This window comes from Ammodytes marinus (genome assembly GCF_949987685.1).
Source record: "Ammodytes marinus genome assembly, chromosome: 4".
NCBI classification, from domain to species: domain Eukaryota; kingdom Metazoa; phylum Chordata; class Actinopteri; order Uranoscopiformes; family Ammodytidae; genus Ammodytes; species Ammodytes marinus.
In genome coordinates this window covers 7,521,746-7,540,239 of record NC_137233.1, presented here as the reverse complement: position 1 = coordinate 7,540,239, position 18,494 = coordinate 7,521,746, and the positions used below count along the sequence as shown (strand labels likewise).

The 18,494-nt window shown below is 39.7% G+C and overlaps 3 protein-coding genes across 8 annotated transcripts in view; 2 read left to right on the top strand and 1 right to left on the bottom strand.

Annotated features, from left to right (window-relative positions):
* kcnab2a (potassium voltage-gated channel subfamily A regulatory beta subunit 2a) overlaps positions 1–11,441 on the top strand; it is a gene marked incomplete at both ends in the record, with an annotated part of 54,556 nt that extends 43,115 nt beyond the window's left edge. For 4 of the 6 annotated variants that reach the window (XM_080025406.1, XM_080025405.1, XM_080025402.1 and 1 more), the window contains 10 exons: positions 479–523; positions 1,111–1,155; positions 1,442–1,485; positions 1,747–1,833; positions 3,732–3,817; positions 4,213–4,333; positions 4,948–5,042; positions 6,270–6,390; positions 9,526–9,614; positions 11,352–11,441. In XM_080025406.1, the coding sequence (XP_079881532.1) occupies positions 479–523; positions 1,111–1,155; positions 1,442–1,485; positions 1,747–1,833; positions 3,732–3,817; positions 4,213–4,333; positions 4,948–5,042; positions 6,270–6,390; positions 9,526–9,614; positions 11,352–11,441 (823 nt within the window). Of the gene's footprint in view, positions 1–478; positions 524–1,110; positions 1,156–1,441; positions 1,486–1,746; positions 1,865–3,717; positions 3,818–4,212; positions 4,334–4,947; positions 5,043–6,269; positions 6,391–9,525; positions 9,615–11,351 lie in introns of all 6 variants that reach the window. The other 2 variants (XM_080025403.1, XM_080025407.1) reach the window with 2 other exon arrangements.
* tamm41 (TAM41 mitochondrial translocator assembly and maintenance homolog) overlaps positions 1–18,494 on the top strand; it is a 347,761-nt gene that overhangs the window by 71,727 nt on the left and 257,540 nt on the right. The gene's annotated exons all lie outside the window — the stretch shown is intronic.
* The window catches only part of megf6b (multiple EGF-like-domains 6b), a gene marked incomplete at its 5' end in the record, with an annotated part of 75,128 nt that continues 72,567 nt past the window's right edge, over positions 15,934–18,494 (bottom strand). Inside the window, 4 exons of the mRNA XM_080026899.1 lie at positions 15,934–16,045; positions 17,309–17,437; positions 17,647–17,775; positions 18,020–18,148. Coding sequence (XP_079883025.1) covers positions 15,981–16,045; positions 17,309–17,437; positions 17,647–17,775; positions 18,020–18,148 — 452 coding nt within the window. The 3' untranslated portion in view covers positions 15,934–15,980. The remainder of the gene's footprint in view (positions 16,046–17,308; positions 17,438–17,646; positions 17,776–18,019; positions 18,149–18,494) is intronic.

The window sequence follows — 18,494 nt, the reverse complement described above, 5'->3', positions numbered from 1 at the left end:
TCAGCTGCCCCTTAGCAGGTTCTATTTCCTATGAAAGCTCTCTAATACATTAAGGGCTGTGCTAAATAAGAAATATATATATTTTTGTGATATCTGTATTGTTGGGGGAAAGAAGGGAAAATGTGTGTTTTAAATGGGTTGCAGTTTCCTGGTGTTGTGGCAGAGTGAAAGCCGGAAGCAACATGGCCGACAATTATGAAAAAATTAGAGCCATCCCTTCAAAATACAAAGCCGATAGCGCAATATGCATAGCATCGCAATGTATTGTAATATATCATCCCGTGACCCATGTCATGTGATGTGCACTGTATCGTGAAGTCCTTACCCATACCCAGCACTGACTGCATTATACAGTGCAGAGTTGGACTGCTTTCTTTCATTAAGAGCTTGAAATGATTCCTCAGACAGCGCGGTGTGAAAGCTCTTATCACTTTAAGATCTTTATCTAATCATGCCTTCTCTCCGTCTGCTCTCGCAGGGCAGAGGTGGTGCTGGGAAACATCATAAAGAAGAAAGGATGGAGGTATAAGGCACACTTTAATCAAGTTTAGCGTTTCTTTTTTTTAATTTCCGTCCAGGCCAGACTCCATAATCTTGTATCATCTGCTTCCTTGTACATATTTGGAGGCAGTGTGTCGGCGCGTGTGTGTTTGCGTGTGTGTGTTGGTGTGTGTGTGTGTGTTGGTGTGTGTGTGTCGGTGTGAACTGGAACAGTAAGGTGGCGAGATGAAAGATTCATGCTGGGCCACAGTACCATGCCCACACTCCTGTGTCCCTCCTGAAAGATCCTAAATTATGAATGAACTAGTGCCTTGTCTTGTATTTTGTCAGCCCAAGTTTGGCATTTGTATAACTCAAATCATGCACCCACAACGCCCATTCATTGGCATAGTCACACTTATTGTGGGACATGGATGCGTGTGGCATTGAAAGAATAAAGTAGAAATGTTGATTGCCAAAAGGATGTGCAGGGGCCTTTTCCTCTTTGCTGTCGATACATAAAATGTAAGGGTTTTGTCGACTGTAGATATCACCTACATGATTTTTTCTTTCTTGCTGTGTTTGGCAGGTGTTGTAACAGATGTGCTTTTCATTTTTCCATTTTTTCAGACGTTCAACTCTAGTGATAACAACAAAGATCTTCTGGGGCGGAAAGTAAGTTTCATAATGTTCTGTTGTTCCTTTGACTTTGACAAATGAGGAAAATCCCTCCCGTGTAAATTGCAGAATTGGACTTGTCCGATTGCCTCTGTTAATGGGATCATGTGTCATCCAAACTGTTCTGTTGTCAGCTACTTTCGATAAAGCTCTAAACATTCATTGGTTCCTATTTCAAAGGGGCATACAGTATATCATCTTACCGGAGAGGAGGAGAGGAGGGCCAGTCATATTTCAAAATTATTGTTTATAACGTAAAGTCTGTTTATTTATTTTTTTGCAGAGCGGAAACTGAAAGAGGTTTATCCCGAAAACACATTATAGAAGGTAAGTAGCAGCGCCGCGGATTAATGGATTAAATGGATGGACACACCGCTACTTCCAAACACTTCTTAATGAGTTGTTTTGGCTTAAAAGGAATCAAAACTGCATTTTTAATAAAATTGACATTCTCTTGGGGTTGTTGGGATTTGCCAAAAAAACTTGTGAGTGCAATAACTCCTGTGAAGATAACTAGCTTTGAGAATCATCTGTATTAATTCATTGTTTATTCAGTACAGTATGTTCTCACTTTGTTTTATTTGCTAGGTTTAAAGGCCTCTTTAGAACGACTGCAGTTAGACTACGTGGATGTAGTTTTTGCGAACAGACCGGATCCTAACACGCCTATGGAAGGTAATTCTTCTAATCTCTCTCTACTTTATCTGTTGTTTTTGCTGTTTAATTATCACCTTATGTTTTTATCTTTTCTCACTCTCTCACACACTAATCCATGTTTCCCTCATGTTACGATGTATCACGCCTTAAAAAAAAAAATAAAAAATGGCACCTCTTTTTCTGTCTCTATGACTACTGCACCATGGCAAAGACTCACAAATACAAACCACTTGTAACTGAAATATCTATTTTTGTTGCTTCCGCCTCCACAGTGAGTTTGGATGATGTAGACCTTTAAATGGCAAAGAGCTGACTGTGTGTATGTATGTATGGGTGTTTGTGCATCTCCTGACTTCCCCTTTGGGTTAGACCTCAGTCAAAGGTCATCTCTCCGCCTTCAGTTTTTCCTTGCTTCACTGGCTCCCCGGTCCTTCACAATACCTTAGTGTCTAGTTAGTCGGAAGAAGAAGTTCGTATTTTATTTGATACACAAGTCAACGCAATTCTATTTGCCCATCTGCCCTTTGAAGAGATGGCCAGGCAAGTTTATGTATATACTGTAACACTATTCAGACACAAGGCCATTCAAAGTGCTTTACAGGGGCATACAATACATCAGGATTAGACATTAGCAATTGTATTTAAGAGATAGTAAAAACAAAGAAAATTCATCAAGATTAGACTTCGATGTAGAATGGCTGCAATGAAAATGACGTGAGTGACAATATAGTTATTTTCTATATAGCCAATTTAACTCAATTACTCTTTCATATTTTCAAACTTATTTAAAAATATTGGGGAATCTGTATTCACAAAACCAAATAGAATGTATTTCGAGGCAATCTTCGCCTATAAGAAATCATGTAGGCCGATCACATCCGTGTCTGTTCGGCCTGAAGTCTCTCTTCCCAAATTTGATCCCATTCTTGTACCCCAAATAGATCTATCACATGCGAAGTGCCTTACTAACAGAGAACGTCTTTTAGATAGATTGCAAACACTTCACATGGGCAGATTTTGGTCTTATTTATTATTATTAAAAAAAAATTCAGACCTATAATCTGGTTTAATTTGTATTCCAGTGATGGCTCAAGGGGGTTAGTGAACATGGTGAGGAGGAGGTGATGAGAACTGAACTGTCAGTTTACAGAGAAACCCTCTTATGTCTCACAACATATGGCTGTAAAATGAGTTTCCCACGCGGTGGCTTTTTAGGAAATATAGTGATGTGTTGACAGAATAACACCAGATTATCCTGTGTACCATTCAGTCAAGTCTGGTCAGCAGCATATGAATTAAAAAAACCTAATCCCTTTTTTCCCCTTTTTTTTAACCAAAGATATTGTATATATATATATATATATATATATATATATATTATTTATTGTTTTGCCTTTTGTACTTCAACATAAGCTGCAATTCAGTTTGTCAAACTTGTGAATAGGCTTTGTATACGATTAAAAGATTTGAACTGCTACAAAAGCTACCGTCACCTTGTGGGTCCCTTTTATGTTCCACTGTAGCATGAAGTAAGAACACAAACAAAAATATCAGTTTCTTCTGGATATTATTTACATTGTCATGCAGGTTGCCACGATTTGAATATCTGTCATCCTCATCAGAATGAATCACTGGCCATTCTGATTAACATAATCCGCCTTTCCACTTGTATTGCAAATGATAAAACACGTGTTTTATGAATACAAACAACAAGCAGCTCTTGAGATATTCATAAACAGTTCGAACAGTATTTGTCTGTGTATATGCACACAACGGGGGTAGCCTGGCATTTCCAGACCTGCCACTAGGCGCTGGCAAATTAAATTTGCTGCAGGGTCTGGATTTCAAGGCTACAACGGGGGCACTCTAGCATGGATTGTGTTTTTTTTAACATTCCTGTGTATATCTACTTGCAGAAACGGTCCGAGCGATGACATATGTGATAAACCAAGGCATGGCTATGTACTGGGGAACATCACGCTGGAGCCCCATGGAGATAATGGTGAGATACCAGAAATACACACACAGCCTAAAGGAGTTCTTTTCTTTTGATTGTGTTTTTGATCCTGTTCATTGATGTTCTTTATACTATATCTTAAATCTTGATTTATTTTCATGATATCTGTATTGTATCGTCAGCTCCAAAAATGTTTAGTCTGAAATTTGAATTAAATAGTTTTGACTCAATTTGTCCACTAATGTATCAATATGATGCAATTTGATGTATTAAGACCACCCAGATAGTACACAGTAACTTGTATCTGTTTTTACATTTTCATATATTATGGTATGATGAAGTCCTTGCTAATACTCAGCCCTACTATATATGAGACACACTGTTTTGGTAGTGTTTGTATTCCTGGATGCTAAGCTTGTTTATTCCGTGTCTCGCTGTAGGAAGCGTACTCTGTGGCGCGACAGTTCAACCAGATCCCTCCCATCTGTGAGCAGGCAGAGTACCACATGTTCCAGAGAGAGAAGGTGGAGGTGCAGCTGCCCGAACTCTTCCATAAAATAGGTGAGCAAGGGAAGGTTTGGATCAGAAAGTATTTCCTAAGACTTCTGTTCTTTGTGGTGTATGGAGAAAAACTAAGTCAAAAAGATTTAGGATTTCCCAATTCTTGTGGTCGGATTCAGTATGCTTAAAAATACCCCAACGTCTACTACATCCAGCCGAGATTTTGAATGTTAAAAATCAAAGCAGGAATGTTCAAAATGAGTGGTTGACTGATATGGGTTTCAAAGCCCAAAGTCAATATATTATTATTGTTTTACATTCGATAAAATGCAACAATTTAATTATTATAATAAATGAGAAACAATTTTCAAGTCAACATTTATTCAATAAATCTACAATTCCAACTAAAAACGCAAACGTTGCTCCACAGCAGCCACACTGACGAAGTTGCCTACAGACAGCATCTTTTCACAACCTTGTGAGCGCAAGTGTCGCCTCATGAAGATTATCTCAAAATGCAATTCAATGTTATTTGTTCTTTGATATTATTGGATACTTTATCTATTTTTGTGTTTTATCTTTGCGGTTCTATAATAATAATCCTTTTTCTTTTAAATATTGATGATTTTTTTAGATGAATACAAATCAAATGAAATGAAATGTTTGTGTGCTAGGTGTGGGGGCCATGACGTGGTCTCCCCTGGCCTGTGGGATCATCTCAGGGAAATATGACGGCCGGGTGCCTCCCTACTCACGGGCCTCTCTCAAGGTAGAACAAGCTCCATCGCTGGTGTCTGTATTTAACATCTTGTGCTGGTGTCACCTTTCTGTGTTTCCCTGCTGGGTTGCTGCTTGTTTGTTTATTGGATTGATGTTTGTGTTTGTGTCTTTCAGGTTCTGTAACTGTGCACACCTTATATATATTTATATACCTATATATGTGTGTGTGTGTGTTTTCCACCATGCATTGTGTACCTCTTTCTAAGCAGTGTTTCCCATTTGCCTAACACTTAGTTCACCCACACACATAACAGTAGCTGGAATGCATGTGTTCATTCACCTAAACTGTTTTGGATATGACACTATGGATATCAACACTTAATACACTTAGGCCATTAGAATAATACAATGTGGTTGATGAATCGTGAAGCAATACAATATGTTAATTGTGCTAACACTCTTACGTGAGCGGAATAATTGTCAGTTTTCCCTCTAAGCAAAAGGAAACAAAAACAGCCCTAACAAACTGAACACTAATGAGGAGGTGAGGCACTTTTTTAATGATTTCATTTAGTAAAGCTCTCAGAAAACCCAATGGAATATTTTCGCTCTGGGCAAAAACACAGATTTCACATTACGTCAAATGAGGTCATTTAAAAACAAGAACCAAGAGTTTGACAAAGAAACTCACTCAATGCTGATGTGTTGTTGTTGTTGTGCTGGAGTGGCATGTTGTGTATATTGTGAATTGTGTGTGTCAGTGAGTGTGGATTTGACTTCTCCTGGGTCATGAAACTAGCTTTTCCATTTTGGTGTTGTGCCGTACTTTGGTGGTGTGGTGTATGTGCTGCTTCCCTGTTTGGTTCGGTGTTGCCCGTGGATGTCTGTGGTATTTTTGGAACTTTGACTCTAATTTGTTAACTTATAGCATTATGGTATGGTATTCCTGATCCTTAGTATAATGTAAAGATTACTGTTTTGATTACTGAGTTTAAAGGTGGAGACAGACTCCACCTTTAAACTCAATCAGAATAATACCTTTTTAAGTAATGATACATTTGAAACGGAGACATTTTCTTCCTCCAATGTATATTTTGTATTAATTATAACAATTCTGATGGACTAGAACCTTTTAGCTGTTCCCCTGGCTGAGGTGTAGAGACGGCAGGAGACAGAGTCACTTGTTTAAAAACAGGCCCTGGTGACACAGCCTAATGCGGCGGTGTGAGCAGGGCTGTGTTTTTGAGCAGGTGTGCTGTGTTGTTCCTCCACACAGGGTTACCAGTGGTTGAAGGACAAGATCTTGAGCGAGGAGGGCCGGCGTCAGCAGGCGAAGTTGAAAGAGCTGCAGGCGATCGCGGAGCGGCTGGGCTGCACTCTGCCCCAACTGGCCATCGGTACGCAGATACACCACAGTCTGCTGCTCTCTCTCTTTCTGTCTGTCTGTCCGTTCCCTTCTGCCTCCAAACCAAGGCCGTAACGGGGTTGACTGGTGCTGTGTGCTGTGTGCTGTGTGTTGTTGTGCTGTCAAGTATGTGTTGTATGTGTCATTGTGTCTGTGCAGACTTTTCAAAATGAAAGACATAAGTGGGTAAAAGAGTAGAAATATTAAAATATGAAGTAAATGGCGATTATGAAAATAAAATGTGAATGTTGTATGTGACAGTAAGTCAGGGATAACATAGCCTATGATCCAATGAATGGGTCACTGGAAAAATAAAGGCCAACCAAATTGCTTATTTCACAGCTACTAACTAGATAACTTGACTAATTGAGGCAAAATGTTGATTGAAGTTTTATTGATAAACAGATGCTGTTATTGCATGAAGCACAAAAAATAGTCTGCTGCGGTCTGAAATATCTCAAAAGCAACGGTAACCATGTGACTCTGTGGTCAAACTTACACTCGTCGTCTTGCCTGGAGCGTTCCCTGCTCTCCACATAACATTCTAATTAATGTTCAGCAGATTGATATGACGGAAGGGGATCGATCAAGACTATGGTTGCTGCTACTGTCTGTTACTCTTAGCGACCATGAATTATTCTTAACAGCGGCCATTATCGAGAAATATTGGACCATAGAACGCCACAAATGACCAATCGGAACACAGCATTTATCAGTGCTGTGAAGTAAGGAAGGGACATGTATGTATAGTGTACGGGTCACTCAAGGTGAAGGTGAAGAGACCAATAGGAATTTCATTAACATTGATATAATACAAAGTTTCTCTGTCTATACAGAAATCTTTCAAAAACGTTAAGACAGGAATGTAAATACCAACACAAGCAAAGCAAACATGTTTACAGTGTATATGTATATACAGTATGTGTGCAGGTCTGAGGTGTTTCCCTGGTGTTGACATATGCCATATAGTATATTGAACCGTTTTGCAGTGTAAGCATTAAAATAGCATCCCGGACATAAATCCAGCGCATGACTGCTATCGACCGGTTGCCGGGCAGGATGGTGCGGATGTGCAAACAGCAAACAGTCTCCCCTCGAGGCGTACTGTCCTTAGAGGGCCGTTAAAGCTTCATACGGCAGGAAGCAGAGGCAGCAGCAGTGTATTGTGGGACAGCCTCTGCTATCTCAAAGCACATCACAGCCTGGCAGTTATATGCAGTGTCATAGATTAGGTTTCACGGCCCATTAGCGGACGCCCTCGTCTCTCCCAATTACCATAAATCCTTCCAGCGCTCCCGAAGGCAGCACAGGAGATTAATGTCCATAGTCTAAGGCCTCTATATTTCAGCGTGGCATTCCGCTATATCACTGTGGCACTCCAGTATTAAATAAAAACTATATAGAAAGACAGACAGGACTCCTTTTCCTGGTGCCTGCTGCTCCTGGAGCAGGGTTTTCAGGAATGAGATGGAGAGCAGCATCAGTAGATCCTCTCTGTGTGTCTGATTGGCCTGAAGTGAAGTCCACACTCCATTGATCCAGTTCAAAGCTTTTTCATTGCTCATGCCACATTCCCATGTTGGTGGAAACTGGAATGGAATCCTGATCCCGCAGTTTTTCCATGAAAATTTGAATTTTTAGGATCACATTGTTGTTAGTTTCTATTTGCATTTGATAAAATACAACCATTTAAATAATAGCAACAAATGAGAAACTGAAATCAACATTTATTTGATAAATGTAGACACAAAGAAAATATTTTTTTTTAAAAGTGCATCGTCTATTGCACTGTAAAATATTGCCATATCTGGTATTTTTCTTCTGGATAATTATTAGAATAGAAAGAAACCAAGGTAAATCTTTGGGTTTAAAATCAATAAAAACACTAATATTGCTCCACAGCAGCCACACTGACGATGCTGTCTGCTGTGTCTGCAGACAATATTTCTTCCTCTTTTTAACTGGTCTCATGAACGCAGGTATTGAACCGATGCCGGTTATCTATAAATGCCATTAATTATCCCAGTAAACTGCTTACAAGTGTATTCTCCTCAATTGCAAAAAAAAACGGGCGCTTTTGTTGCATAATACAGCTCACAATTAATATGGAGAACACAGAATGAATATATGAGTTGTTTATGTTTGCTCCGTCAGAGAGATCACAAAAACAGCACGTTTTCAGTAAAGTGCATAAGAAGCACTTTCTCTCTGCTTCTACTGCAGCACACTTCAGAGGGACATATTGTATAGTCTTTGCTCCGCCACATTAATCTCACATTAGAGACGCACTGACACGGAATGCCAGATTTGGTATCGACGCAGATGCTGACCTTATTAAGCGGGTCAGGATTCTGACTGATTGAACACAGTTTTCTCACACAGTCATCTGAAAAGGAAAGTGTCACGCCGAGCTGCTGCTGACTCAGTTTTTAAGTCTCTTCTTGCCGACATAGAAATGTTTCCATGCAGTGAGGTTCACAGATTTTTATATTCAGGAGAGAGAGAGAGAGAGAGAGAGAAAGAGAGAGAGAGCAGTGGTATCGGATCAGCACTCTGTATCAGTGGGAGGCCCTGAGCCGAGGTATTTTAATCGGTTTTTGTATGGGGAAAAAAAGTTGCCTAACTTTACAGATTAACATAAAATTTCACAAAAGCCTATGAGCCATTTTCATAGATACAGTTATAGATCGAACATATACAGTTTATGTCTAATGTAGGTAACATGAGCTTCCTCTCCAATATCTATCAAAATAAAATGCTGTGATGATAATAGATTGAGAGATGATAATGTATGTTTTGCTGCACAGTGTGCGTGTGTGTGTGTGTGTGTGTGTGTGTGTGTGTGTGTGTGTGTGTGAACGCAAAGTTATCATTTTGTCATATTTCATTTGAAGACAGGAAGATGATGCGAGAACTTTTTAGTTGCCTTTAGTTAAGTAAATATCTGCTGATTGTTTTTAAATATCCCGCAGTATGTCGGTTTGTGAATCAGGGCTGTGCTGTGAAAGTGTGTGTGTGTGCTTGTGTGCAATGTGCATGCGTGTGTGTGTGTGTGTGTGTGTGTGTGTGTGTATGTGTGTCGGTGGTCATGGTGTGTGTGTCATTGCTGTGTACTGGTCTCCTGCAGCGTGGTGCCTACGGAACGAGGGGGTGAGCTCCGTCCTTTTAGGGGCGTCCAACACTGACCAGCTGATGGAGAACATAGGAGCAATACAGGTAGGGCTACAAAGTGTGTGTGTGTGTGTGTCTGTGTGTGTGTGTGTGTGTGTGTGTGTGTGTGTGTGTGTGTGTGTGTGTGTGTTTACACCTGACCTGTCATGTTTCATCATGGGCTTTACCCCTACTTGATTCCACTGGTTGTGTAACGTCTCCACTGCGGTTTTGCTCCGTGCTCCCTCATCCGTCAACATTCACACACACACACACACCTGCCTTTGGACAGCTGAAGTTCCCACGATAATTACAGAATTATGCGCGATTGCAAGAGATAACATGATGTATGTGGTTCAAACACAACAACAGACAGAAGGTAATTTGCTATTATTATTTTAACATTGTCCTTTTAATAAAAAGGATTTGTGCTGTCGAAAATAATTGAAGCGATTTTCCACCTTAATGATGAGCTTCTGTCGTCTCTAAAAATCCTCTGCACATTATGACGTTTAGTTGATGTAGTTAGGTCAACTACGATCTGACGTCAACTCAGAGCGTTTTATTCTGAAAATATACCGGACATTGTAATGTTGTTTCGGTGTCTAACTTTCTGTTTCACTCCATCTGTTGTTTGCTGAACTGATGGGCAGTGCTCCCGCAAAAATAAAAGCCTTGTGTATCTGCTTTAGAGGGCTCAGTCCGGAATGCCTGAGTAGATACAAAACGCATTGGAGCCAATTAAATGAACGCACACACATATTAAACCTATGGGACAGAGCGAACACACATCCAGTGGAATTGAGCCTCTCCAGTCCCTCACAGCAGCCTTTTCTCCTGAGAATAGCTCAACCTCTTGGGCATTCTTTATTCTGTTGCTGCTGTCGGGTGCTTTACTGTACCAAGTTAATAAGGTCAGCAGCGTGTCAGTTGCCAGGGGGATTGGAAACGAGCTCACGGCCAATTTCTCCTCTTCTGATAAGATGCATTCTTTTAATGGGGTTCTCAGAGCCTCCTCTCCTCACATAATCTCTGGCCTGCAGGAAAGAGCCATCCTTCGCCTCTCTGTTCTGATGCTCGTGCTCTGAACCCTGTGTGTGTGTGTGTGTGTGTGTGTGTGTGTGTGTGTGTGTGTGTGTGTGTGTGTGTGTGTGTGTGTGTGTGTGTGTGTGTGTGTGTGTGTGTGTGTGTGTGTGTGTGTGTGTGTGTGTGTGTGTGTGTGTGTGTGTGTGTGTGTGTGTGTGTGTGTGTGTGTTGCTCTAGGGGTTTCCCCTTTATACTTTTACTGGGAAGTATACTGTGAGTCACAAACACACAGTCCCTTCTCTAAACAGAATGTCCACATCAAATAATTTTTCATTGTGTATTATTCTTTAGATGTATTCAGCCGGGAGAGAAAATAGGAGATCAAATAATCTTTTTATTTTCTTCTTGTTTGTATCGGTCATAAAGAAGACTTAAAGACCTACTTCACCGCTGGAAATATGAGGGTGTATTGAACTCTGAGATCCTATGTAGTATGTGCAAACATTTTAGAAATTGGTTCATCCTAGCCTGAGAAAAGGCAGAGAGTCTTTTATGGTCTCACTGTCTAACCCTACATGTTCCAATGTGTGACATCACAAATGGTCAAACGTAGGGTTAGGATTAACTGGACAGCTATGCCAAGGGCAGACTGAGGGGAAAAAAAACCTCATTCATTATATTATAATAGCGATTATATAATGATATAATGCCGGTTCTGTATGGGTGAAGTATTCCCTTAAGAACATATTAACATTGTGTCACTTCTCCCTCCCACAGGTTCTTCCAAAGTTGTCGTCGTCCATCACACACGAGGTGGACAGCATCCTGGGGAACAAGCCGTACAGTAAAAAGGATTACCGCTCCTAACGCGCGGCGCGGGCCCCCCAACCCCAAACCCACAGCACCCCCCCTGGGCTGCACACTGCTGCAGCGCCACACCTTTGCCTGAACCAACCGTTTGCTTGAGCTTTTACTGAGTGAGACCCTGGACAACGCATGAGTCTGGCCACACCAAGGCCACCCAGGGCAACTCACTCACAGTCACGGGGATTAAAGAAAAGTATAGAAAAAAAGAAAAGAAATGAGGGTCACCTCCATAGGGGAAAACGAAGGGATTGTTTGACATATGGACTTAACAGTGGAAAGAGAGGTTACGGATATGCGCTCATAACTTAAAATCAGTTACACATTCAACTCAGCTGAAAGTATTTTAAAAACCGTAGACAAAAAATAATATCTTTAAAAAAAAATAAAAAAATAAGCACACGCTTGCTTGGCAGCTTGCTTTTTTTTCTAAAACTGAATGCAACTATAGGGAAGATTAAGTTCATACTGTGTGAATATACTCTGTTGCACATACTATACTGTATCACAACAACAGCCATGCATTTGTTTTTCTTGGACGTTCCGTTTACAAACACGTGTGTGTGTGTGTGTGTGTGTGTGTGTGTGTGTGTGTGTGTGTGTGTGTGTGTGTGTGTACTGTACTGAGTCTGTCAAGGTTTCTCTGAAAAAAAGAAAACAGTTTTGTTTTGTGTTGTTGACATTATCGGTGTAAGAGCCTCATCGCAGGCTTTAACCAATCAGCACTTTAGTATTGTCAGTAGGTATCGGAGGGCAGTTTGAAGGGATGGGTATTTCAATAGTCTTATCTCATCACAACAGCCATTGCACTAGAAAATCACATCTCCTCCTGATAACAATTCCCTCTCCTCATTCTCCCTCTTGCCTCTTGACTGGCACTGCGTTTGTCCGAGCGTAGGCCCATCATGTGTCAGGGCAGCTAGTCTGCCACTGAAGAGATTTGGCTATTACGTCATCCCTTAAAGTTAACGCTAGGAACTGCAGTCACGTTCAATCATATGCAGTCGTACTTCACTGTGTTACTCAGCCTCTCTGTATGCTATACGACTAAAGGAAGGGTTCAAATCAATGCTGGCTTCACGTCAATTCAAATTTTTTGTTCAAGTATTTTTTTGCCTTATTTTTACAGTTGGATTAGATTATGCTGTTGGCTAGCTGTTGGCTATTGACATAGACCCAAAAGCTAGACAGCCCCCACTAAAAAATGGGAACGTTGTGATGAAGAGTTTTGGCGTTTTTTCCGGTTAATCAGTGTGTGGCAACAGCTCAGGGAAATGGAAGCCGGTGGTTTTACGGTAGTCGTGTGTTTGTGTGTGTGTTGGCGTGCACATTTTCAGGAGGTTGTATTTACTTGTCCGTCTTTCTTTCATGTGTGGACACGGGGCACGACTAGTGACATTTGAGTTCGGGGCTTGAGCCAAAGATTATTCTCCTTCTTCTTCTTCATCATCTATTTTCGTGTTTCACTCTCACTTCCTGCAAGATTATTTAAAAAAACTCCTCTTGACGCATGTGCTCTCCAGCTTGTTACTCTACTACTGTATCTACGGTTAGGACGTTACTCCATTATATATCTCTTTACTTGACTTAATGCTGGTATACAAGTTAACAAAATATGTCCTTCATATACACAGAATGCATAGTAACAGCTTCTTGCTTTTAGGATCGGTAAGGTTCGTTCCAGGTTGACATACGTACTCACCTGAGACGTGTTATTGGAGAAAAAAAAAATGTGTTGACGCCACCCTATATTGTTCTCTCTCTCCTTTGGGTGCTCTCTTACTGTGATTTAAAACACAAGTTGGATAGCATGCGATACATCCTCAAAGCATGCACCCTTCACCCAGCATACAGGACCTAATACGGGACGATGCAAGATGATGCTACTCCGCTTACTAACACATGTAGATAACTACTCTTTACTAACAGCTGATAAACTTTTGATTCTTAGCAGAAAGTTAAAAAAAACAAAAAAACAAGTACAGACTAGGAAAACTGTCATATTAATGTGAATGAGTGTGATGGTATGAGTGAGGTGTAGGAGTTCAAATGGAGAGAATTTAAAATGGAAGTGAACGTTACTGTGATGGGTTTGTGTGGATGTGGTTTTACAGTTTGACTCGTTGCTCCTCTTAGGGTATTTTTAACAACAGCAAAGTGATGTAATATCTCCGATGTTGATCCGGTTTGTTTATTTCAGTGTGTGTGTGTTTGGGGAGGGGTGGACAACTAATCCCTTGCTTTAGCCTGTTGTATCAAATTGATCACTGTATACGTTTGATTTGCTGTGTCTGAGTGAGAGAAACAAACAAAAAAAGTAGCCTAATCAAAGAACATTTAGTTCATTTTGTCCGTGGAGTTTGTGTGTCTTATTATTTTCATCTGCAGGAAGTGGGGAGGAAGTTTGAGAATTAAAGGGAAAGTTTGACATTTTGCGAAGTTCACTTAGGCCTATGTGCTTTCTTGCCAAAAGATGAAATAAAAAGGTTGATCCTCGACGATCTGATGAATACCAAGTTTGGCACTAGCATCCCCTTTAACTTAGGGTTAGCTTAGCATAATGACTGTAGACGGTTGGGAACAGCTAGCTACACTACGTCCCACGGTAAGAAAATCCACCTACCAGCTTTTGTAACGCCCACAACACATCTTACCTTTAGCTAACCAAAAAACCTATACGTAAAGACCCATTGGGCAGTGAATCATTTGAAACAACACCACCACGTATTGCTCTTTGCTCTGGGTATGTTAGCGCTCACAAGGTAGGAAGTAGCATGGAAGAGGGTATACAATTGAGAATGATCGTTTTACAGTTTAAGAGCACACAGACATGAGTGGTATCAATCACCTTAACCAACAGTCGGTAAGAAGCTTGTAAGTATATTTCCAAATTGTCAAACTTTGTCCCTTTTTAAACTGTGCATTTTGTTTGACCATCAGTGTTATTTCACACGTGCTAATCTACAAAGATCTTGTGGCGTAAAAAAGATGTTCTGCACGTTCTAGAAATAACTAATTATTAACTTATTTCTAATAACTTAAGAAATGTCTTAAGGCTGAAGTATAGTTACCTGGTGCCCTCGCCCGAGTAGGAGAAATACATGCTTTTAAATAAGCGGTCACAGTTTCACCATATTTGCTGTTCTCCCATGTTAATGACTAGTCCACAAATGAAACCGGTGCCACAGATGGGTAGAACTTATTGTACAGAAGGATCTAGGTTATACAAAGGATATATTTTTATGTTTTAGCCTTGAATGCAGTAGAAGGAATTCAAAACAACAGTTTTTATTTAATTTGTTTCCCCCATCATGCTGCATTTCTCCTATCAGTATTGTATCATTTTTTAAGGCTGTTAAAAAGAGGCAATTCATCTGTGTTGTGTGTGTGCATTTTGAGGAATGCTCTGTAGTGAATGCATCGGTGGACTGAATTCACTCTGAAGACGACGTAGTGAGAGCCTGGTATCTCCTGTATATAGTTTGACCTTTTGTATATATTTCTGGTTGTGATTACCTCTGCCTTTATGTTTTTATTTTTTGAATTTTTTATTTTTTTTTGCAGGCGTTGCTATCTGCACTGTGCTAGAATCTGAATTTAGACCGGGTGTACAGCTTCAAATGAAAATGAAATAATGATAAAATAAGAATGATAAACAGACTCTTACGTGTCATGTCTTTATTAGCATTCATGTGTAGAAAATCATTCTTATCCAGTGAAAAATAAGGATGCAGTATTTTTTTTTTCAAATGTATACAACTGTATGAAATATAAATATGAAGCATTCTATACACAAAATCAATTCAAAAAGAAAATATTTAGACTCTTAACCTTGAAAAAGGTGCAAATGAATGCGTGTTGCATTATTAACTATAAAAATCCAGCTGTTCAGTAAGGCATATTTAGTCAACAGAATTGTGCTTTACTTTGATATTACACCAAAGTCTTGAGGATCATTATAGTCTTTGTTGTACAGTAACACACAATAGCACCATTGGACTGAGGGTAGTAACTTCATATAGTATATATATTCAAAAACAACTTCATAATACAGACAAGCAATGAGAAATGGTTGAAAAAATTGCCTTATATTCAAGAATTTCCTTAAAAAATTTGATTATTTTATATACAGTACCTGCAAAAGGCATTTTGATGACAAAATATTTAAAACAAAATACCAAAAGTGCTGTAAACGCAGTCTCGTTACACAACCCTCTGCAGATGTAGTTGCTTTTTTTAGGAGCGACTTGAAATCCTGAAGGCTCAAAGAAGGAGCCTGAAAATGTACCAGTGAGGTCAGGCGGATGAAACGAGCTTGGACAGTTCAAAAGATACTTTTTGGCTTGCGAAAAAAAAAAAAGTAGTATAATCCAGCCCGGGTCCAAACATGAAACTGCAGTTCTCATCAGAGAGTCTATTTCCATGAAGGCATATTCCAGCTGCCTGCTACAAGCTTTCACTCACTCCAGTCACTTCAGTCAAACGTAGCTCTACTCTGTCCCAGTTAGAGTTGAGCGTGCCCCTAGCAAGATGGCGGCGCCGCTATAATGAGTTGTTGTGTTCCGAGTCTCCTCTGCTGCTGCTGTAGATGGAGCGCGGGGGTCCACCTGAGGGGAATATGCACACAGACATTTAGTTTATTTTTATTTTTTTAAGATTTTTTTTGCATTTTTATGCTTTATAGTTTATAGACAGTTGAAATGGGGCAGAGAGGGGAGTGACATGCAGAGAACAACCGCGGGCTGGAATCGAACCCGGGTCCGCTGCTGGCCGAGGCCGCCCATGGGGGGGGGGGGCGCCCTACCAACTGAGCTAAGGGCGCCCCATTTAGTTTATTTTGATCACATAAACATCATCACATAAGTTACATAAACAGTAAAAAAAAATTGCATTAACTATGCTTAGGTAACTAATTGCTTAGTTAATTTTAGTTAATTATTATAAAGCATTAAATAAGCATTAACTGGTTACACTTAACAATAAGGTAAACAATTGTAACTACTACATTGATATACATATCAATGTAGTAGTTACTAAAAACTATGTAGTATTAAATGCATAACTATGTAGTAGTTACTAAAAAAACAATAACAAAAAAAACCTATGCAGTAGTTGATGCACCTGCGGGAAAGTATTCGGGCCACAGGGAAGAACATTTTTTATTTTTTAAATATTTTTTTAAAGAGGGTTATCCTTGCATTTGTCTGTGCATAGCTTGCACGAAAGCGGCCACCTCTTCCAAGCTTGAATGTTTTTTCCTTCTGAACAGATGTTTTTTGGCACAATTTCACTAATTCATCTATAAATGGTTGAGGCAATCATATGAGCTGTTTGATGTAGTCTTAAAAGGTGGACTTTAAAAAAAAAATCTTCCTAAAAAAATCTTCCTCACCAAAAAAAAGTTCCCTCTAAAAAAAACATCCCCCACCAAAAAAAACTTCTTCCTGGAAAAAATAAAATTCTTCACTTTTTTTTTTTGAGAATAATCGAAATTTCGACTTTACTCTTGAAATGCATAGTGAAATAAATCCTCTATTTAAAAAAAATAAATAAAAAAAACTTTAATTATTTTTTGTTTAGGCTGTGGCCATAATACTCTTCTCTAAAAAAAATGTTGGAATAGTTACTAAAATATATACATATATGTACGCAGAACTATTTAGTAGTTACTAAAACTATTTTTAAAACCTATAGTAGGAAATGCATAATTATGTAGTAGTTACTAAAAAAAGGTAATGCATAACTATTAAGTTATAAATAGTTGTGCTCTGACTCAAGGGTCAGCTAAGCTCATCACCTGCTGTCCATGTGGATATAATGAGGCATTAAGATCCCTGTCAGGACTGTGGGGAGCGTCATTGTTAGCGTACCTTCTAGACAGGACAGTCCCATCCAGCTGTGCAGGCACGTACAGCGGCCGTTGCGTCGGTCGCACTGCGCCCCATTACTGCACTCGCAGGTCTCTGTACAGTCGGGCCCATAACGATTCCCTCTGCAGTCTGACACAAGGCAAATTGGACACAGTTTAATAAAACTACACAGAGGTAAATGCACTAACTGTATAGAGGAATAGTACAAGATAAACAGTCAGCCTGGCTCTGTCCAAAGTTGATAACAAATCAACCTCCCAGCAGGTTTATTAAATATATATTTTTACTGGAAAATCTTAACCAATCGATGGGGTAAAAAGTTGTGTTTTAAGATTTACCAATGTCACATCTGAGTCCAGTCTTCCCTGAGGAGCAGATGCATGTTCCGCTCACAGGATCACAGGGAGCGTCGTCCTCACAGTCACAGTCTCTGGCACAGCCCAGACCGTACGTCCCATCATCGCACACTGACAGAGACAGGGGATAGGACAAACAAAATTAGACTGTTTCAGAAATATTTAAAAGTTCCTCGTAGCACCTTTAAAATAATTAAAACGAAAAAGGACAAACGTATCAATCAATAAAAACATTTAAAATCAATAAGAACAATGGCGGGGACCTCAGACTGAGCTAAAACCAAGAGAAAACTAAAACGGCCAAGAAAAAACGCCAGTAATCCTGTTAATGTGATAAGCAGTGTTTTGACATTACCTCTGTGACATCGTGCTCCGTGGTGTCCTGGTGGACATATGCATTGACCTGTTGCCGGGTGACAGGAGGCGTCGCTCATACAGTCACACTGCAGCTGGCACAGATCACCATGGAGACCAGGGGGACAGGCTGATGACAGGGGAGACAGGAGAGTATTAGAGATGAACTTCATGCTTTAAATGAATTTTAATGGTTTGAAACATTCAATTAAACTCTTTGAAGGAGATTTGAGTGTGGACACTTCAGTTAAAGTCATGAAGCAGCATGGTTCAAGTACAAAAGGACATAGCAATTTCCACTCACTACATTTTATAATATAGTATTATAAAAGAGTGTTTATTTTTAATGCTACTATGTACTTTTATAATGTACTTTGTACCACTACATTGAGCTAAAATGACATAAAAAAAATGCATTGTTACGATATCAAACAGAAAAACTCAAGCATTTTGTTGGCACTGCTCTTGAATAGTGT